The sequence below is a fragment of the Apteryx rowi genome, unplaced genomic scaffold (assembly GCF_003343035.1).
Source record: "Apteryx rowi isolate R43461 unplaced genomic scaffold, aptRow1 scaffold_326, whole genome shotgun sequence".
NCBI lineage: Eukaryota > Metazoa > Chordata > Aves > Apterygiformes > Apterygidae > Apteryx > Apteryx rowi.
In genome coordinates, this window is record NW_020449708.1 from 95,716 (window position 1) to 117,889 (window position 22,174).

The 22,174-nt window shown below is 44.6% G+C and overlaps 1 protein-coding gene across 1 annotated transcript in view; it reads right to left on the bottom strand.

Annotated features, from left to right (window-relative positions):
* DNAH1 (dynein axonemal heavy chain 1) overlaps nt 1-21,896 on the bottom strand; it is a 79,554-nt gene extending 57,658 nt beyond the window's left edge. The window contains exons 1-18 of the mRNA XM_026071499.1: nt 21,681-21,896; nt 21,011-21,083; nt 18,474-18,648; nt 17,465-17,621; nt 16,822-16,954; nt 15,157-15,318; nt 14,368-14,620; nt 12,861-13,018; nt 11,899-12,110; nt 10,343-10,641; nt 9,150-9,300; nt 8,315-8,508; nt 6,794-7,019; nt 5,860-5,979; nt 5,012-5,094; nt 3,468-3,609; nt 2,148-2,303; nt 933-1,131 (exon numbers count right to left, since the gene is read on the bottom strand). Of these exons, the coding sequence (XP_025927284.1) occupies nt 933-1,131; nt 2,148-2,303; nt 3,468-3,609; nt 5,012-5,094; nt 5,860-5,979; nt 6,794-7,019; nt 8,315-8,508; nt 9,150-9,300; nt 10,343-10,641; nt 11,899-12,110; nt 12,861-13,018; nt 14,368-14,620; nt 15,157-15,318; nt 16,822-16,954; nt 17,465-17,621; nt 18,474-18,648; nt 21,011-21,083; nt 21,681-21,896 (3,109 nt within the window). The remainder of the gene's footprint in view (nt 1-932; nt 1,132-2,147; nt 2,304-3,467; nt 3,610-5,011; nt 5,095-5,859; nt 5,980-6,793; nt 7,020-8,314; nt 8,509-9,149; nt 9,301-10,342; nt 10,642-11,898; nt 12,111-12,860; nt 13,019-14,367; nt 14,621-15,156; nt 15,319-16,821; nt 16,955-17,464; nt 17,622-18,473; nt 18,649-21,010; nt 21,084-21,680) is intronic.
* Between the last annotated feature and the right edge of the window lie 278 nt (nt 21,897-22,174).

Here is a 22,174-nt window from a genome sequence, read left to right on the forward strand (position 1 = left end):
TAAAGCAATGGGCAGGCAACAAATATGGGACTTGCTTCCTTTCTGAACTCTGGCTATAGCATGTGCTTCTTGATAGCACCCTGAGTAGCCACACTGCACATTCTCAGTGGAGCTGCTACCACTTCACACTTTCTGCAGGGTGGCATGCAAGGACAGACAGCCTCAAGACCAATGCATATATTGTATCAGGTGCTGCAGGATATTGCAATGAATATAAGCAGGTATTCTTAGTATTTCTATTTACCATAATGATTCATACTTACTCACGCATCCACTCATCACCTCCTCCATTGGGGCTGATTCATGGCATTGTTTAAGAGAGAGTTCAAGTTAAAAAGGATGAATCAAGAATCTCCCACTGCAAAACATATTTCAATCTAAACCATCTGGCAGGAGATTTTAGAATTAGCTCTCAAGAATGACCAACGCATCTTTGAGAATCATGGAATAGGAAGTTAAGCTATGACTGAAGTCTCACTTCCAGTTTTAGGAGCCATGATTAAAAGGCCTTCACATGAATTGGAAGGGCTGGATGCGATCATCTAAACTTGATACTCACTCGGGTAGACAGGAAACCAATTATTGCATTCCACATATCATTTCTAGACTTTGGAATTTCATTTTCTTCATAACAAAAAAAGATCCTTTCTGGCTTTTCATTAAATTCAGTGGCCAATGGTGAGGAGAAAAATGGCCAAGAGAACAGCCCATGGAAGATCTGTATTCAAGTTCGTTTGCTGCCTAACTTGAGCAGGCACTTCAACCCACATTTTCAGTGGAAAACAACTTTGCTAGCATTTTCTCAGCTGTCTCTAATACACACAGCTCACCAGTATGACAGTCTGACAATCCTTGATCTGAGCTTTCTGTGACATTTCTCACATCAGTATGCTGGTGTGCACCAGCTTCCTTTCCCCAGACAGCATAGCTACCTGGTGAATCCTTGAACTGCCTCACACATCTGTGCATCGTCTTAAAAGATTCATTGACATTCTTTTCTAGCTGCTCAGCATCAATTTCAGTGAGAGGATCGTTCATCCAGCTGTCATACCAGCGCATCCAGTCCGACACTGTAGTCCAGAGATCATAGTATGGCTGGAAGTCCTTAACCATCCTGGATAACCTACCGTACTTTGGGAAGACAGAAAAAGCAAGCATGAACAACAAATGTATACTCCTCTGGACAACAGTTTTCATGTCAAAAAGCCAAAAAAAAGGAAACAATTGTTTTGTGAATCTCAAGCAAGCAATGAGAAAACGCATGTACTTTCAAGAGCATGTATCAGTTTCTCTTCGCATGCAGGCCTAGGACCACAGTGTAGATTCCAAGGGAGAGTGACTAGCAGAGCTGGGTGTTACATCTTCAGGCCAAAATACATCTGTTGGAGCTATGCATGCACCACATGCCTAGCATGAAGAGCACTCACTTCACTTGCCTCAGCAAATGCTCAGTCGCAGTAGGAGATTCTGGTGGGCAGTGGTCCTTGCACACTCAGACAAAGTGCATGTGACATGTCATTGAAACTTGGGTCCTTACAATGACGGAGGAGTAACCACAGATTGAGAGATGAAAAAGGACCACGTAAACTCTGCCTCTGCTCTGCTGCCAGACTGGGATGGACATGGATGCCAATGACAGATTGGCAGCTGAACAGCTACAGGAAAAATGAGTGTTTTCGACTAAAGTATTTGTCATAGCTATTCATGTCTATATAACCGCAGTAAAAGCCTTATGGAAGCTGATGTATCTTAACTATTGCTTCAAGACTTTCCCCATCCAACTCCTGCTCATTGGCATCACTCAGATCTGAGTATGTACCCCTGAAGTCTCTCAAAAAAGTAACCATATCAGGTCTATGAACAGCCTTCCACACTCCTCTGGGAGTAGCTCTTCTGCAGTGCAGTGGAGTGACTGAGCAGCATGGTCACCCTAAGGGACTGCTAAGCTTCTCTAGTCAGTATCAGAGAAACCAAAAGAGTATGAAAGAGGGAAGAAATGCCTTTATCTCAAATATATGATGCTATGGGGAACTACTGTTCCCCCTGGGGAATTATGACTCGTTATTTGCTCTACATAACACCTAGAAGGCCCAACAAAGACTAGGGTTCTGTAGTATGCACTGTAGGAGACAGGATCTGACACTTACATTAGTAACTGGCATCCCAAAGATCCTTTCCCTGTTGTTGCAGAGAATAGCCAAATTCTGAAGCTCCTTCTGCTGCTTTCTGATCCGCCTTGCTTCATTAGCCAACTCATGAGCTCGGCTAACGTCCACCTGGATGGAAAACCCACCCACGCTCAGCTGGAAGAGAAATGGCAGGCATGAGGTGTGGCTCTGAAGCTGAGTGCTGCCTCAGGAAATCTCAACTTCTTGGTCTGTTTTTCTCTACACTCAAAGGTAAGAATTTTAAGCTCATAATTTTCTCTCTCTTAATCTAGTTCTATTTCTGTTTAGACCACAAAGGAAGTGGTGAGGAGAGGCAAAAACTGCAGATCAGGTAGCTGAAAATGCAAATGTAGGGACTGGCTGCTTTTTTGTCTTTGTGACCAATTGTTGGCCACCAAAGAGTAGGATGAATAAATCTATGTCCAAATTTCTTGTTACTGAATTATACTGTCAGTAATTACAGAATCAGTGAAATGAAAATCATAGTTCTACCAGGTAATTTAGTCTATTTCCAAGAATTATTTAACAACAGCATATCCAGAGCTTCTCTGATCACTTTGCTGTTTGTTTGTTTGTTTTTTAAGTACAATGTCGGGGTATTATCATTTTGGGAGTTTTATTCTATGTATTAGTCTATTTCCAAGAATTATTTAACAACAGCATATCCAGAGCTTCTCTAATAGCCTTGCTGGTTTTTTTTTAAAGTACAAAGCTGGGGTGTTATCATTTTGGGAGGGTTCTTTTGAGATAATCTAGATCCTTGATTACAGCCTTTCCAAGATGGTATGTTTTCTAGAGGTAAAAGCTTCTGTTGAAAAATTACTTGTCAACTGTTTTCGTGAAAAGCAGAGGTATCTCAGCTCCAAAACTCTGCTATTATTTCAGGGTCTTTCTCCCAAAGTGTGTTCCCTGACTGAATGCCATATTTTCCCCTTTGATGGCAGCACACCGTGGTAGATGCTCTGTGGGGAACTGAGTACACAGGAGAAAAAAAAAAGAGGTGCATGTGGTACCCAGACTGCTGCTTTCAGAATGAGAATGTTGTTGCATCTTAGCAAACAACTTTCCTGTGAAAAATCAATATTTTCTATGAAGTGTTGACTTTCAAACAAAAATGAAGCTCTTAATCAAAAACCCAATTTCCAGTAAAAAGTAGATTTTTTTTTTTGACAATTTTTTTGTCCAATACTGCATTGGCCTAAAAGCACTAAAATCTCATCTAAGGTTTCCCACCTGGCTGATCACAAGAGCTTCCAGCTCTACTTCTCTGCACAGTCTATATTCTCAATGGCTTAATACCTGCATCCCCTCCAGCCTCTCTTGAAAGTTGTTTTGATCCATGAGCTGGATCTTGCGAAATTTCTCTTCCTCCTCCAGGTGCTGGAGCTGAATGGACTTGGTTTGCATAATTATTTTCAGGGGCCAGTAACTTGCAGCCCACCTGCACTCACATGATATAACATAAAAGGAAAAAGAAAAGAAAAAAAGAAAAGAAAAAAAAGCTTTTGGGGCATATGCTTGAAATGCTGAAAATAACAGAATGAGAAAACCAGCTCCCACCACGAAGGAAGCTTAATACCAACAGAAACACACGTGTTTTCAACAAAGCATATTTTTTTCCAGCTTTTCTTGTTGATATGCTGTCTTTGTGACCAGGCTATTCAATTAGAGAAGGCTCAGGAGAGGCAGAGGGCCTTTTTAAAAGGAGGAAAACCAGGATGTTGCTGAAAAGCTAGGAGACGGCAAAATAATGCTAGGCATCCAGAGGGACTGTCTGTCTTTGAATGCATTCACAAGAAACTGAACAAAATGGGGTCAGATTCCTGGTTTGTGGCTTTACAGGGCTACTGAAAAAGCCGGTCTCCTGTTATGCGGGGCAGTGAGTGGCCAGGATACCTCAGATAAAGGGAAGGCCTGTGTAATAAAGCATCTGCAGAATGCACTGGGGAGTGCATTGCAGATACAGGCTCACGCCAGGGAGGGTTTCTTGGTCCTTGCTCAGCAGTGGCCCACCTATGACGCTGTTTGGACTTCTCAGCTTGTGTGCAATGCCAGCTGCAAGCTTTGCAGCTTTTCCTTGCAGTCATATCCTTACCAGCACCTGGGGATGCAGTGATCTACTAATTCTGCATGTGCCAGATCTGGCTAGTGGGAACACTGCTACAGCTGTGCTAAGCAGTTCTGGAGCTGAGCTGATTTCCTGCAGTTGCTGAGTTTTCTTTGCACTGTGCATCCCATGTTTCCAGTTTCAGGAGCACACTGCATAGACTCTTCAGGTTGCAGACGTACTGGACCGAGTCCATGTCATGCGAGAGCAGCTTCCAGGGCTGAGCTGACTTTTGAAGCAGTGTAGCTGTGTTTGTGACCTGACTCTGCTACTGTGGCATGGTCAAGCCACAATCTGAATAACATAGCCAAGAATAACTAAGATGAGACTGCATGGATAAGAAATGCAGTGACAATGAGCCATTATGTTTCTTCCTAATCCTCAGCAAACCCTGGGAGTGTTCCAACCTTGGATGTGTCCATGCAGTTTCAGACACAGACTAAACTGCGCGCTTACAGACCTTGCAGATGTCTCCGGAAAAAAAAAAGAAAAGAGCTTTGGTATGTTAAAGAGGTTAATAGCTACCGGTTTGCCCTGCCCCAGGCCAGAAGACAGCATGAATCCATGCTTCTCTATAAGCTTCATTTCAGGAGTTCTGTGCTCATCTAGCCTGAGAGGCACTTTAAAGTTCTGCCAGAGCCCTTGATAGACAGACACATCAGCCCCTGAAGTGTTGAGAGTCGTAATTGCTGAAAAGTGTCCCACTTTGACAGTGGGAGAAATGCCTTGTGCTCACTTTGCAGTGAAATCTTTTTGGGTAAGGTTGTAAAGGAATTCCTCCATGACCTTGTAATCTTCCATGACTTCCTTGATCAGTTCCTGCACAGGGTGAGAGAAAGAGACGTAAAATAGACACCTTCAGACTGTACTGATTACAACTCTCTGCAGTATACCTCATTTTCATGAGACGCCTTTGAAGGGTGTTAGTCGCACACGCTTAATGTGCTTTAGGCTGCTTCTCTGCTATATGAAGAGTGGGAATGGATTTCCAACCCCTTGTTGTATGAATGATCATACCATCATATCGTCCTCTGTTATATGTGAATGAAAAGAATTATGACCTAGGGGATAAAGTGCTGGATAGAAATTGAGTATTCAGGGTTGTCCTGCAGGTTCTTCCCTTGGCATGGGCAAGCCAGCTTACAGCTTGATGCCTTGGTTGCCCCATTTCTTCAACTGGAAGGAAATCTCCTTTGCAAATTGCTTTGACATAACTGGGCAGTAAAATGTCCTGTTAGAACAAATAGGTTAACAGCAATACAAGCATTTGGTAGCAGAAGTATTATCTTAAAAACAGCACTAGTTTTTAGAAGACACAGTACACAAATGGAGAATGGATCATCAAGGTAACAGAAAGCACACATAAGTCATTTCAGGCAACATTTTAAACTGCTATTTTAAGTTGTTTTACATAGATATTAGTATTCAGGGTATGTGTTTTTAAATCTGATAGCTAGGAATCTTATGGCCTTGCATACATAGACATATAAGCAAAAAAGTGGAGCTGTGCTCCGTACTTTGCATCGTCAAGTTTACACCCCACCTTCCTTGGTGTCCCTTGCCCATCAGGGGAGTGTGCCCTACCTCCTGCACAGTCAGCTGCTCAGGGACTCCCTTCATCCACTCTCGCAGTTCAGACAGCTCCTCAATGCTGTTTGGTTTCTCATGCATTTTCCAGCTGGTGGCTTTGTATGCCTCACAGATCTGCAGGACAACACAGTAGACCACCACTGCAGATATGCAGCTTCACCATGCGGCTGATGAGTTTCATCCAGATGAGGACTGACCTTCCGTCAACGAGCCACAGCAAAAGTTTTCATGGCATTGAGCTCATGACCCCCATCTGAGTCAACCAAAACTGAGTTAAGCAATACCTTTTAAAATCAAGTAATTAACCTCTAAGGGGCAAACTGGAAAACCAGCTATGATCCACCCATGTCCCACTCCAAAGGTGGTCTAAAGGGATGTCCCACTCCAAAGGTGGTCTAAAGGGATGTTCTTTTTGTTTTTTTCTTCCCCCTCAATCTTTCTCCATCCATCTCACTTGAGTTCAGATGGAATGAGACTGCCCAAAAAAAAGAAGAGGAGGAACCACAGGTATGTAGTTGAAATGATGACAATAACTGAATTACAGACAATAGACAATCCTCTGACAGATGCAATTGCAGGTATCATGAGAGCAATCAGAAGGAACTTCCAGTTGACTACTAGACAGATCTTTTCAATCCACAACATATTTTATGAGATGGCAGAGGCTTGAAGACTCCTATCTCAAGAGATATAGCTTTCAGGCACATCATTTATTAAATGCACTTAATACTTTATTTGGTTGACTCTGGTTATCTCACCTCTTTTGTTTTGTTTTAACTTAACACTCCAATGCAAGCTATAAAATGTCCTCATTAATGTATCCTCAATTGTCTTTTGTCAATCCTCAGAATGTCTTTTGGACATTTCACAAACACAGTGGCCTCAAAAGACAAGACACTGAGACAGGCTACTGAACCAGGCAACTTACATTCTGCACCTGCAAATGGAGGTTTTTAGCCAGAATGTCCAATATGGAAGTGGCAAGTTTTTTGTATTTTTTGGACAGATTTTGCTTAACACCTTCTGTGATGATGTGGAAGGGACCAATGACAATGGAGCTAGATAGGGTGTTATCCACATTCTCTTTTTCAGACAAATGCATGATTACTATCCTCCTTATCTCCTGGGAAGACGGACATTGCTCTTCGTAGTCTCTGTAAATAAAAACACCAAAGTGACCTGAAGATTATTTTAACATCTAGACTGTTCATAGGATGTCCACACATGCCTATCCAAAAGACCAAGAGATGAAATTAACAATGAATCTGTTTACTATGATCAGAAACATGCATCTGTTCCAATGTAGACAACATTCTGCAAACAAGACTGAGCTGCTGCCAATGCCTTCTAGATTTTACAACCAAAGATATGATTACATAGGAAATGAGGAGTGTTTGTATCACAGTAAAGTACAGGAGTGCTAGCTTTAACTTAGCAYGGGGAACTATAGGAGTAAAGACATCACTCAGGCTTCAGTGTCAAGTGCATCATGCCAGCAGAGACCAATCCATCCTGAGTTACCAGCCTGCATTGAAGCCTCTGCAGTCCTCTCTCCACTGCTACTGTTACCATCTCCAGGCAGATGAAGCCAGGTTTCCTATGCCTGCCTGCAGTGCAGCTGTACCCACGTAGTGGACTAGACAGACCCCCAGTGACAGAAGATGCTTATACAAGAAGACACGGGACTGGTAAGTACCTGAGGAATGTTACAGGGAGAAAGGAAAGGGAATGACTCAAGTCTACAATGGTTTTTAAAGCACAGTTGGTGTGAGGAGAGGATACATGAGTACAGAATGTTTTAGCTGCAGAAAAGGAGTGAGGGGGAAAAAAAAAAGAAAGAAAGAAAAAGGCATTAAGGCAAGGGGCAGCACCTTGAGGGAGGGCAGGCACTTGAATATGTTCTGGGAGGAGACAGGAATTTGTCAGGTGGGATTTGTGAGCTAATGATGCTGGAGAGGAGAAAACAGGAAACCTAAAAAGAAGGCCATTAAACTAATGGAGGCTGAGGAACAACATAGGTGTGAAGAAGAGTTTTGGCAGTGAAAACAGGCTGAAACAAAACATTACTTTCTACAGAATGTTATCAGCCTGAACAGACACTATTTGAAGGAGGTTGGTCAGGTGTGCTAACTGGATTTTCAAACAGGATGAGTCATTTTTATGGCCAGTAATATCTCCAATTAAATTTACAAATATGACACAAATGTGAGTGCTGTCAGAGGCGGGAAGAAATTCTCACTGCCACCACCAGTTTCCTTTAAAAGCATGAGCCACTGCCCACAGCCAGAGGCTGTCTCCCATGGTTGCCTGATCTCAGGTACGTACATCTGAGACACGTCACCTACACTCATGGGCTCAGAACAGGTCCCCACTTTCTTGCCACATCCACACAACAGCTTCTGAAAAGGCTTGCTGTTTGGGTCAGATACCTCTGTCAGATGCCACTTACTTTACGAAGAACTTGATGTCATTGTTATTGAGCTCTAAGAACTTCTCATATTTCTTGGCATAGGCTTGGAGGGGGATCAGTGCCTTTCGCATGGCAGATCGTATAGTTTCACGTAGCTTTTCCACTGCTGGTTCATGCAGGTCCACTGATTCCAGCAAGGGTGTGCCTGTGATAAATATGTTCTCCAGCACATACTGGAAGAGTAGAAGGGGAAAGGTCTTTTAGGGCTAGCAAAGCTAACCATGCTGTTCAGCTTGGGAAGAGACTTCAGCTGTTTTCCACAGGGTTGTCCCAGGAGAGGGGTGAGACAATCACTAGTGGCATCTTTGAGAAGTCATGTAGTCCATCCCTCTACATCATGTCAGGAACTGTTTGATGAGTTTTATGTTACTCCCCAAAGAACAAGGATCTAGGGAGATAGGTCATCCATAGTAATAGGGAAAAGGATCCATATGCAGAAGAGATCTGCAGCAGACTGATGGCATCAGAAAAGGTGCTATTTGCCTATGAGTCTGCTTTTACCAGCTGCCATGCAGTCAAGGCAACCAGGCTGCTTAGGACATGTCTCCATAGAGCCCTGCAGCACCAAAGCAGAGATACTCATGCTAGATTTAAACCATGTAGAACAGTTACAGGACTGGGGTACAAGGAGAAGTCCTGTCTGAGTAGAAGTGCATTAGCACATTGCTGTGCTCAAACTAATTAAACTAGATTCCCAAGCTACGTGCTTCTGCAAGCTTTCTCCCTCAGTACAAGACTGGAGATGCCTATGCCAAGATGCATTGCACTGAAGAGACTTGCACAGCTATATCATTGTTTATGCAGAGTAACTCACCTTCTCCAGCTGTGGGACAGTGTGGGTCGCCAGGATTCCCTTATTGAACAGAGAAATGAGAGACTTCTCAAAGTTCTCCACAGGGGTGCTGAAGTGAACACCACTGCTGTCTAGCACCAGGTCTACTACAAAGAGTGGATTCTTTCGTGGTCTGCAGTGGGAAGAGATGAGGAACGACAGAGCTGCTTTTTGAGAAAATGGCATGTGACAATATTGCTATGGTCTTGATACTTAAAAACCTGCTGGAAAGGAGAGGAGAGCAGAGTAGAGGAGGTTTGTCCCATGCAGATGAAGGCATGGCACACTGTACTCTGAAGTTACCAGTAAAGACTTTGAGACCTCTTGTCTATCTAAGGAGAAAGGAGTGGCAATAACGACAGACCAGGATCCCCAGAAATCATAACCTTATGATGAGAATCAGAGCTGGCTTACAGAGAAACTGCAGAAGCTCTTCAAATCAGGATGCAACATCCCCCATATACTTCTAAAACACACCCTGCAGAAGTTAACATTGACCTCTTCCAATCTCAAATTTCACCAGCATGGTTCAGAATCAGCTGAAGCCAATGTCAAGACTTCCACTGATTTCAAAGYCTCTGGTCCAGGCCTCATGTAAGTGGCAGGCTTTTTTTTTCTTTCTCTTTTTACTTTCTAAACCTTCCTTTTTAATACCATGAAGTGCAGTAATCCCTAAAGTAATACTCAAAGGAAAAAAAATCCCAGGCACAGCGACAACCTGAATTTGGTATACTTTAGAGATCCCAGGACAGATTCTACTCCTGAGTTTTAAATCAAGAATGGAATTAACTAGCCATAAAGTCTCCTGGTATTCCTCATCCTGGGCTCCAAAAAGAAGCTAGCCGGTAATTACATGTTTCCTCAAGAGTGTTGGAAGCATTCATTTGCTAATCTTAAGAATAGTATATCAAAGTGACAGACCTTGGTTCTGTTGGGCTAACTCGTACCACTAAGGCAGCAACTTGAAATCTGTACTAACAGAGCAGCTGACTCCGTGTCATTCCCCCAGACCCAGGCAAGGAAGGGGCAGGGTTAGATGGTGCGGTGAGGGGAACAGCCCAACCTAAAGCCTCCATCCAGTGCAAAGCTGGCTTGCAAAGATGGTAATTAGAAAGAACAGGGCACTTCACTTCTCTGCACTTTCCACTCTTTGACCTTTTCTCTCTTCTCCTTACTTGTATGGACTATTGATGAGATCGTCCCCCCATTCCATATCCTCTGAGCAATTCAGGACACCATGGCAAGCATCCAGTAAAAGCTGGGTGAAGCTGACCAGTGAGTTCTGAACCAAAGAGCGCACAGAGTCCTGCAGGTTGAATTTGATGCGCTTCATCAGCTTATGCAGCTTGGACATCTGGTAGACATAACAGTTGCTCTGTTCCAGGTTGTACCAGCCTTTGCCTATATCTCTCAGGCAGCTTTTTATTGCAATCTTTAGAGTATTGATCCAAGTATCCTTGAGAAACATCTGAACCTAGGGCAAAGAAACAAAGCAAGCTGTGTAATCCTCCAAGAGCTGATGGAAAAGCAGCGTGGCCAGGGTTAGCTGCTAGCTGGGAATGCTGGACCTTTCTCTGCTGTGAAAAAGGAAAAACATTCTCAGAGTGGTGGCAGCTATAAAACAGCCCTCAAATCCATGCACACACACATGGTATCTGAGTCTGGCCATACATCTCCTTCAGTGACAAAAGTATTGCAGAAAGAAAGCTGATACTAAAAAGCAGAAGAGCTCTATTATTTCTTTTTATCATAGTTTGTTTTTGTTCTCTTTTCTGTAGAACAGTATCTCGGGAGCTGCCTGTTTCAGGGTTCCTCAGAAGAGGTTGTGTAGACAGTATGATGAGCAAGTGAAGGACAGAATTTTGCCTTCTCTTGACAAGCGAGGGAAAGCAGCCAAGGGCAGCAGCAGCCTGCAGTGTTTTAATTTATTAAAATACCACCACCAAGTGTCACTTCTGTTCTACAGACAGCTGCTGTTTGCGTGCAATAATACAACCTCAGTCACAGAGCAGATGACAACACTACCTTGTTGAAACAGCATGGGATTGGGAAGGACCAGCATATGCCCTCTGCCACTGATTTACTACACAACTCTAGGTAAGTCACATAGGTGCTCTGTGTGGCCATATCCAGTATGCAATGTGCCACTCTCATTTAGATGGCATGAAAATCTTCTGGTGAAAGTTACCACAGAATTACAAACTTTTTCCTAGTCTGTTCATTGGCATTTGGAAGCAGAGTAATCTAATTAAACACATAAAGGAGAGTTCTTAAGAGTGGAAGAAAGCATTACCCTCATGAGTGCTTTGGAAGAATCAAAGCTCTTGTGCCTTGCAGCTAAAAGAAATGGGAAAATAACAAAAAAAAAAAACACAAAAAAAGGAAATCTGAGAGTGTCAGACAGACTGTAATCTGCACAGGGACAAAGAAGAAGAAAAAGGGGATGTGTAGCTATGTGGCCACTTGTTCAAAGCATGACTAAGAGCATGGCTGGCACTGGCTGACGCTGACTGAGAGGCTATGGCTCCTTCATCCCATTCTCTCTGCTTCCCAATAAATTTGAGGCTTTATGATGCAAATTCCTCCCTCACCTACAATATCTCCTTTGAAAGCTCATCCCTTTCTAGGCAGTCAGCAGTTGCTGAGTCTGTCTGATACACGTAGAGAGCCCTGTTGGCTGCCCCATGTGTGTCTTCCCCCCTCCCCCCCCCCCAAGGTTTTCTCCTCTCACCTGAGTGAAGGTCTGGGTCTGGATCTGTTCAAACTCCTCCAAGCGGACCTGCTTGGCTAAAGTTGAGTGGAACAGAGACATGGTAGCTGCCTTGTTGCACTCATCTTGAACCTGTGTAAGGGCAAGGATGACTTCCGGCCTGGTCAGGAGCGAGACGAAACTGAAGTGTGCTCGTTGCTCATCAAAAGGATAGTCTGGGATGTAGATGAGCCCTGGCACCGGACAAAAGAACATGTTATTACTTGCAATAGCCATTGCAGTTCTTGTTTGAGAGGAATAGTTTCTAGTACAGCTCCCTTTCAGGACAGGGCTTGTGAGATAGACTCTCCTTCTGTGCATGGGCCTTAACATGTAAGCAGTTTCAGCAAATGGCTGGATGAAAGAGTCTGTTCTGAAACTTTCTGCAGCCTCCCATTAGAGACTGAGGGACTGTCTTGGTCCCTGATGTTCCTGAGGGTTTGGCTCATGAAACTTCCATGATAAAGAACAGGGGGCTTGAAGGGCTTCTCACTGAGGCTTCAAGGCTCATCTGAGTCATCTCACCTGGTAAGAGGCCACTCATGTTCCAGCTTTTGGAAGACGGAAGTGCATTGGCAAAACCCCTTTCTCTATGGTCATTTTACTCCAGTCTGGGGGTCTAAAACAGTTTGGACCTTCCTTCATGCATGAGCTATGGCACAACTGAGCGCAGCAAATGAAAGGCAGTGAGCCCTAACATAGTGTAGAGTGGAAGGCAGCTATGCTAATCGCATTACTTTGCATTTGATGCCATTAAAGGTGCACTTGCAGAGTTACTGCAACTACAGCTGATGGATGGTAATGTGTTATACTGAGGTAACCTGAATATGCAAATACACCCTAAAAACCAGCAGGCATACTCCAAAATCTCATATCATCTCCTGCTGCAGTCCTTTATGAGCCCTAATCATCAATGTAAACCTGAGAGTTTCTGCAACCCATACCTTTCTCTGGCACTTTCTCTTCATCTTTGTCTGGCAGGGTAACATAAGAAAACGTCTGAGGTTTGGAAATGACAACTCTGTCAAAGCTGATCTTGTTCATCGTACGTTCATAGTCTAATCTCACTTCTTTTTCCAGGCAGCACAAACGGTCTAATACCCTGTTACAAGGACATGGAACCAATGACAATCCACAGTGTTTGAGCAAAACTGCATATCTGTACCTTTACTCCAAAATTTACTTATCAATCACTTCTCCTGGATTTGTTAACCCAGCAGCTCACCCACTACCAAATGCATTAGGAGAGCTGTGCAGACAAYGGAGCAGCCAGCAAAACTATCAACTGGAGGTTTAATGAGAGAGGTAAGTGGAGACCTGGGACTAGGACTGCAGCCTTCTCAAGTGTTTTCTCAGATCAAAGTAAAATTGCCAGTAGGTGTTTTGTGGGGAGAGAAGCATTACACAGAAGAGGGGAAATAACCAAGAACTGAGGAAGCTGTCTGGTAACCGTAGAAAAGTGGGCAACCTGGACTGTCCTCCCAAACATCTCCTGCTGAACACCCCTTGAGGACACCAGTTTCCTGACCCAGGACATGAGTGTAAGTGCTGAATCTTTGCTCTGTCTGCCCTGTGAAGTCATCATCTTTCACCTCAAGCAGACAGGGTACTTTTCTTTCTGACTATATTTCTGCTCACAAACAGAGATCAATTACTCTCTTTCAAGTTCAGGCTGGCAGACCACACAGCCCTTCACACCTTCCTGTCTCTAAGCAGGGCAATCAGTCACAGCTCATTCCCAGTAACACTACCAATGGCTCATGATTCATCAGCCCAGGGACTCTTAAAACTCCTTCCTGATATGAAATGCATTTCAAAGAGACACCGTCTGGGGGACACTTGTTTGTATCCAGGTGGAGATCTCCTGTTTGCTCCACCAGTTCACTGTGCAATCTGCTTTTGATTTGTTTTAGCGGCTGTTAACAGGAAGAAGAGCCATCAGCAGACAGTTGCCAACTCTCTGGAGACAGCTGGTGGTCTGCAGACCAGTTCAGAAATGACTGATCTGTGTCCTGGAAGCTGTTAGGGACTGTAAATGAAAGTGTGCAGCCCTCCCCCAGCTGCCCTGTATTCATGGAATTGCAGAAAGCAGGGCTGGCAGGGATATAGCAAGGTCAGCCAGGCCAGTGCTGTTCAGCCTGCCTGCTGTTGAGGGCCACTCAACTGTGGGTGCAAGCATGGCTCAGGGATCTGCATGTGAAATATATCTACTTCATCTGGGAACACTGGCAGATTATCTATCCTGCACATGTCATTAGGGTTCTCATCCTACCTATATCTGATGAAGCTCTGGGCAAGAGGGTGGCATGTACAGACTTGAAACCAGATGAAACCTATGGGCTATGAGTTGGATGCTCAAGATCTGCCTGCCACCCATTCTGCATCCCTGTGAAGACCTATAACGTTAATGAACTGTAGGCTGAGAATCTAGACGTGCACTTGATACTTTACCGCTTCTCTTTCTTCAGGTTGGGCGTATGCACAGCCAACAGCTTCATCCTCCCCAGGCTCTTCTCACTGATGCTGTTCAGGCCATCTGTGGGCATGCAGTCTACATACAGGTGGTAAAGCAGCAGCGCCTGTGTCTTCTTACGCAAGCTGTTGGCAGAAACTACCCGCTGAGCAAACACCCGGGGATCTTCGGCCAGAAACAGCAGGCAAACTCGTGACACCCAGTACTGACATGGCAGCAATGGGGCTCTTCCTGGGAAATGAAGGTAAAGCTTACAAGAGTCTACAGAGAAGGAAAAGCTCAGAATGGCTTGCAGTGCTGACAGCAGTTAGTTGACTGACAATATAATTGGTCTGGCACACTGGAGACCAAAATGAGGAACTGGATCTGAGGACAGCAAGAGACAGTATCATGGAATTAGCAGCATCTCCAACCCTTTCAAAAGGTGGGTACTTCATCTTAACCTGTTAACACCCTGCACTGGCTCAGAAAGACCAACATTTAACTCTTCTTGAAGGCAGGGAAGGAGAGAGACAAAGGAAAGGTATTTCCATAGGAAAGGTATCTCCACAGGAAAGGCTTCAAATAGGTTGTCAAAATAAGGTGTGGAATTCTCTCCCCTGGAGGTTTTTCAGGAGAGGTTAAACAGACATCTGTCAAGAAGGATGCAGGGAGAGGGATTAAATGACTTCTTGACATCCTTTCCATATATACCTAGGACCAGTGTGGGTAATGGACTGGCTCTCAGAGTATATGCCAGGTTCCAGAAGGCCTTTCTGGGAACACACCTTCTGGAGTTATTCCTCCGTTGAGGATGGGTCTCCCTTCTTCATCTCTCACCAGCCCGTTCTCATCTGTTTTATGGACCAAGTAGAGCTTTGTCTCCTTGTCATAATCCAGAACACCAACGTCAGTCCACTTGTAGATTAACTTTTGGCTTTTGGGGTCCTCTGAGAGGAGTCAAGCATTAAAACAGGGTTAGTCCATTCTCCTGAGGGCTGCAGCAAAAAGCATTTCCTGATCAGATTGGTGGGGCTGCAGTCAAATTCATTACTATCATAAATCTCTGTCCATCAATCTCAGATAATTTCTGCAGTGATCAACTAAATAATGAACTCGGGTCACACAGCTTAGCATTTCCAACTGTTTGCACACATCAGTGCCTTTCATTTTCCTCCTCTTCCCCATGTGGGCCATCCTCCCATCTCGTGCTTCAGGCGCTCTCACTCACTCTTCCCAGCCATACCGCATGCCTGGGTTTTGTATGCCCCTATATCCTCTCTTTCAGATCATGCTTGGGATCCTCTCTGCTTCCCAATTCCTTCTCCCCTTAATCCAGCACCCCTTGTTACCCACACAGGCTCTGTGGGGATCCCATTATCCTTTCCCAGGAAAGGCTCTAGCCCTGTGTCCCCCTCCACACACAAGTTCTCATTCTTTTGTTTGAGAGTGTGTGCAAACCCGTGTCTTACTCCAATCTGTTATTTCTCTGAGTCACTCCTGACATGCCTAACTCTTAAATGTTGAGAGGTGCTAAGCAGAAAATGGCAAGGATAGCATTATACTGAAGGTGAGAATGGATGCCATTAACCACTCCTCTGAGCTGTAGACATTTGCAACAGTGCTGGCACTATACGGGTGTAATCTCACCTTCCCCAGGGCCAAGAAGGTCTGGCTACTTATGCCCAGAACAGTCTATTCAATTTGGGGATTGCTCAGGTATAGTGTTCCCCGGGGCAGCTGCATACAGGCAGACAGAGCAAGCAGAGCCCAGCCACCCAGGTCCTGGCTGGCTGAGGATTCACCCAGCTTCCTGACTAGGTTTTGCAGTCAACCAAGCCTAAGGAGGTTGTCCCAGTGCTGCAGTCAGTACCTATGCCAGTTCCAGTGCTTTAAAGCTAGCATAGATGTGTTGACGTGAGCTGCAGTCAAAACTGGACTCCAGTATAGGTGTACCCAGGAATGCTTTCTCATTAGGAAGGCTCTGAGTGACAGGAGAACAACAGCTGTCCTTGTTACTTAACTACCTCCAGATCACAGAACTACTTGGATTTTCAGAGCAATCTGAACTTGACTTCCAGTTTGCACACTCAGTGAAACCCAGGCAGAAGATACTCTGTTCAGATACCTACTTAACTCCATGATGGGACCAACACATCAATAAAGCACTCAGAATTTTGACTGTACTGACTTCCAGCCACAGAAACAGGTGGGGAAAAGTCAGAGGCTACTTCTAAAAAAAACTAGGAACAGTCAAATCCAGGGCAGGATTGACAGTTGTCCAGATTCCTGGTCTCTTGCTGTGACTGCTTGAGCCTGTTCAGAACTGAGCTATTGCTTTTCTGCTGATCAGAACTGCACTCATCATAACCTAAATGTTCCCTTCTACTCAATGGGCCTGTAATTATAAGCTCCTCTCCCCCAACTTGAGCAGTAGTTCATTCAAGCTTTACCATGTCCCAGTACATCATCTGTAGGTAAAAGTGCTTTTCCAGGCACTGGCTTTCTATCATGAGATCCTGGCTCCAATCCTAGCAAGATCCACTCTTCTGGAGTTCGGCAGTCATACTCTTCATTGTCAAATATCTAAAAAGCCAGGACATGAGTGAAATGAAGTCTTGTTTCAGAGAGAAGAAAATATCCTAATACAAAATTTAATAAGAGGAAAATTAACACACAGCTCTTAAATGGGCTGTAAGAAGGGAAACTAGTCGAGGTGCAAAAGCTGCACAGACCTTTGATCAACAACTTTCTCCTAGAAAGCAGGATCTCTACATCTAGTTCTCTCCCAGGGAGCAGGCCACAGCAGAGACCACCGTCTGGAGAGGTCTCATGCAAAAATAGTGCTGACTGCTGCATCCAGAAGCAAACATGAGACACCTTTTCTTTGGACACACAAGTGACAGTGAGGAGCATCCTCAAGGGCTATTAGTTCTGATGGAAGTTGTGGGCAACCTGCAGATGCTCAGCATCTTATAGATATTCTTCAGGGCCCAAACCCCATATCAATGACTTCTAAGTGTCCTGCGATTCTCAGAAAGAGCCTGTGGTGTCAGCAATGAGACAGATCACAGAGTACCAAATGCACTCTCTTACCTTTAGTGGAAGGTAGATGGGAAAGATAGGATCTCTCTTGTCCTCAATAGTTGGCATATTGTCAGGCTCGTGGTGCCTTGGCATCAACTGATTGGAGTCTATCCCCTCATTGGCTAAGAGCTGAGCAATATCAAGGCTGAGATACAGCCTTCTTCTCCTGTTTTGAATTGGATGGGAAAGTAACCACTTAATGAGCCTGAAATGGTTCCTGTGCTTATAACCCCACACCCCCTGGCACCACTGTGTTGCAGGCTCCCCAGAAGGCATAAGAGATCACTGGAGCTTTAAAATGAGACAGGCCAACATACCAAAAGCGGAACTGCAGAAGGCTCCATTGTCAGCCTACTCCTGTTGCCAGTAATAATTACCAGTTAGCTCTGGACACTGAACTGGGCTGATGGGGAAAGGCATCTGGTTTCAATACAAAGCAAGTGTTGTGGGAATCAGCCCCTCAGGCAGAAAGCAGCTGGATCACTGAAATGTGCTTTCCTATCTCACACCCTGCAGAACATTCTTTTTCACGGATCTGACGGACCCATGTTTTGCTCCCTGTGGACCCTACTGGAGTTGTTCTACCTTATGATTTTTTCAGTAGCAAGGCTTCCTTTCTTCTCCAAAAATGGTTGTTGGTTGGTTTTGTTTCTTTTTCTTTCTTTCTTTTTTTTTTTTATGTGGACCACTTCACAGATTGACTTCAGGAACTTCCCCACCAACAATTCAGTTAGCTCAGCTGGTGGTACACAGACACATAGCAGGGAAACAGCAAGGGGCACCGAAGTCAGGAAGAAATGGGAACTTTCTGAGCAGCTTTGCCACAGAAAAGATCATTATATGGGATCAATTCTGAGCTAACAGTGCTGTGCGCAGGCCTCAAAGTGATATAAACTCCTTATAGGACAGTATTTTTCTAAAGACTTTTGATATACCATGTCTTGAAAGCAAAAATGAACACCCCAGTCTGCTGTGTCTGTTCCATAATGATGCTTCTAGGCACTTTCTGGCTGCTTACCTCTCTATCTCAACCTTCCGAGGGCATTGCCCTGGAAGCCTTTGGAAGGGAATCTGCACTTTGGGCTTAAATGCTCGCAGTGGGAAATCTGACTTGATGAGGATCTCAGTGGTTGGTCCAATCGCTTGTTTCTCTAGGCAACTTCCAATGTCCTCAGGTGTCCTGAAGGTTGTGACTGAGAGACAAATAGAAACAAAGGTCAGAAGTCAAAAAGCATCATTCTGCTTTACATATCTATACACTGGAGGACTTGCTGTCTCCTGGACTGTCTGTAGGAATCACTGCACTAGATTTGTAAGTGAGAAAAATCAAGCAGACAGCAAGGGGAAATAGACTTTCATTCCCCCCATGCAGATGAAAGACCTTTTTTCCTGGTGCAACATGTCATTATGGTTTTCCAATGTCAAAATGATGGCACAGAAGAAGCCTCCACTGAGGATTATTGTAATGCACCTTATTAGCTGGAAGGGACTGACCAGGGTCTAAGGAGATCTGTTCAGTTCCCAGCTTTGCTATAGACTGTCTATGTGATCTTGGGCAAGTTACTGGTCTCTAGTGCATGGCATCCCCCACCCTCAGCATGGGGTGGGATTTTCCTGCCTGCCTGAGATGCTGTGAGAGCAAGAGTCAGTAGAAGGGAGGAACTCAGTCAAAATGGTGATAAAAGGCTTATGAGTATTCCAGGAGAGCCAGCTGCTCGGGTCATCTTTACATTCTGAAATCTCTATTCACACCTTACTTGGGACAAACCTCTCCTCGGTTCTTGCTCAATAGAACCTCCCACTCACCTCAGCAGTGGCATGAGCAAGGACTGAGTTAAACAGCTAACAGTCTCAGAATTTGGCCAAATGTTTTCAATGGGAATTTGGACTAAGTAAAAAGTATACGTTTCCAAGAACTGGCTGAAATTAAACCATGTCGTTTACTCCATAAATAAACCAAACTGTTTAGATTGCTAAACCAGTCATTGCTAGCTGCAAATAATAGAACAGTAGCAAACTGGGAATTTGAAACTTAGCCTAAATTAAGTAATTGCATGCAAGCTTTAAAAAGCACTATTCCTTAGCAGAGCTAACCATTGAGCCAAAATTAGATTTTGGTGGAGTGAGAGGTTTTCATTTGATGAACTTATACACTTGACCAAGGAGAAACTTAAGGTTCTGACTCATAAGTGAGTGCTGTGGATATCAAGCTTTGGACCCAGTCCTTCACCCTGCTGTGTGTGCTTCTGCCTGTGTCGGAGCAGAGACCCTTGATTGCAAAGCAGTTGTGTAGCGCTGTGCACGGGAGAGGGCAACCAACTGTAGGAAGCACTGTGCACCTCACTGTTCCCACTGCAGTCAATGATGCTGAAGCTAGGGATACTTCAGGACGATGTAAGTACAGAAAGGGTGCAGAGGGTTTACTACAACTACTTTAGCCTCACACATCTCTCTTGCTTGGGATCTTCGGAGAATGGTCCTGATTTATATTTGTTGTCAGGGAGCACAACTATTCCAACTTTGTCACTCTATTGTTGCAAAATCCATGGCATCATTCATTATGGCCCTTTGCAGTATCAACTATTTATGTCAATACTTAGTGTGTCATTTGCATTTACATTTCCAGCCTGATGGCTTCTTCCCCCTTGAAGAAGCAGCAGATCATAAATAGAGATCTGTCTCCACTTGTTAGGGATGAGTCTATCTTGTCAAGACTCACTTGAGGATGCAGTCATTTTTCCTCACTCATGAAAATAAATGTCACTTCTAAGCACAGGAAGGTGGTATATATAGTTACCATCTCTCTCTAAGACTAAAATCCTCTCACATGCACACTTTCTCCCCACTCACTGCCAGCCTATAATCCATACCCCCAAGCATGTTCTGGGGGCTAGGCGAGTGCTGGTAGACCTTTGCCTATGCTCTCTGCCTACATTTGAGCATCCATGATACAACAAGCTGTTGTAAGCAGGTGGAACCAGCAGCTCAGTATACACATAGCTGTCTTGTATCTAGACAGAACAAGGAGCTCTGGGGCACAGTTGGATGCAGGGGAACAAGTGAGAGAGGACCATGGTTTTGGCTATGGTCACTCAGAGCCTGAATACAGCTCCAGAGGACAGGTCCCTTTACACTGCTCTGGATAAGCAGGAAGGGGGCATTGCTGGCTCCATACACAATTATAATACATACAGAAAGGGCAAAACATGTAAATTTAGTGCTCACTTGACATATGGCACTGCCTGCCTGTGGGATCCAGCTCCCATAGACAGAGACAGACACCCTTAACCTTGGGGTATGGATATATCCAGCAGAAAAAGGAGCACAGTTCTACCGCCTAACCGGATCACTTTGCTCCACCTCGAAAAGCAATTCACTCTTCATGGGACATTCAAGCAGTTCAGCCCCATTCCTGGCACTGAGAGGAGAATGAAAGCAGTGCACTAATCTATAGTCAGCAGCTGACAGTCTAGTTCCCAATATGCTCAGCATTAGCAACTTCAAGAGTTATGGTCCCGTTTCCTGCCGTACCATGTTTCTTTTCAGTAGATTTACCTTTTGGGGTGTGCTGCTCGAGGTCTGCCTGTCTTAGCAAATCCTTGTGCACATGGGGGCCAGCACATACATCCTGAAATACATAATGTGGGGGAAGTGTTGGAGGTAACAGAACACATTTGTAGCACAGTGGGACAGTGGGTTAAAGAGGTCTGTAGAGAGCGTGAAACACTAAGACCCACTTTACCAAGAGCTTTAGGAACAATCAGAAACTGTGAATAATGGTTAGAAGAGGCTTAAAGAAGTACAAACATCTGGAAATTTCAGCCCAATGCACAGAGGCAGAGGATTTGTCAGCAGAGTACAGTCTGAAATCAACCCAAAATGTGGACTGGGGGCCAATGAGGTAGACAGTTATTCGAGTTTTACTTCCACACATCCCCTGCAGTCCCAACCATGTGCCTGCCCTGCCCTGCCAAGTGGCATTCCAAACCCAGACAACATCATGGTGACAGTGATAGCAAGGGCCACCGAGGATGGCAGCACAACTGTGATCAGGAAGAGCCTTATGGCTTCACTTTGTGAGGGCCAAGGTCTTGCACAAAGGCCTCTGCCCCAAGCGAAGGGCTAGGACCTGGGGTGAAAGCTACATTTCTCTGAGCCAAGTGTATCATAGGTCTTTCCATTTAAAAGGGTCCATGGTAGAAAAAGAACTGTTCTTTGCACTTACCCCCAAGTTGTTGGAGGCTCCTGCAGTGAGGACATCAGAATAAAAACTCTTTTCTCTAAAAGCCGGATATTTCCTTTTTAGTCCCTGGTTACTGCTATTGGGAGGAGATAAACTCGTTCCTGGACTGCAGTCCCAGCACGAAGCCTCACTGCTGATAGAGGGAGGGTAGGGGCTTCTCCCGAGGGAATTCATCAAACCCTTCTTTGCTTTATCCATCTTCTCAGGATAACAATGCTGTGATGCAACCCTGGGCTTGCTAGAGTGGAAAGATATTGAGCCTGTTAAGCACTGTATCTTTGGCACTCCTCCACATCCTCCCACTGTGTTGGATATTGTTGGCTTGCTAAGAAGATGAGTGGGTAACAAGGTAGGTTCAACCCCCTGCTTTGGTACCGAGCACTGCTGTCATGACCCGGAGGCCACTGGTCTCACATGGCTGACTGGATGGCTCACTAACCCCAGGGAAAAAGAGTGTTTTATTATTCGAAATGGTT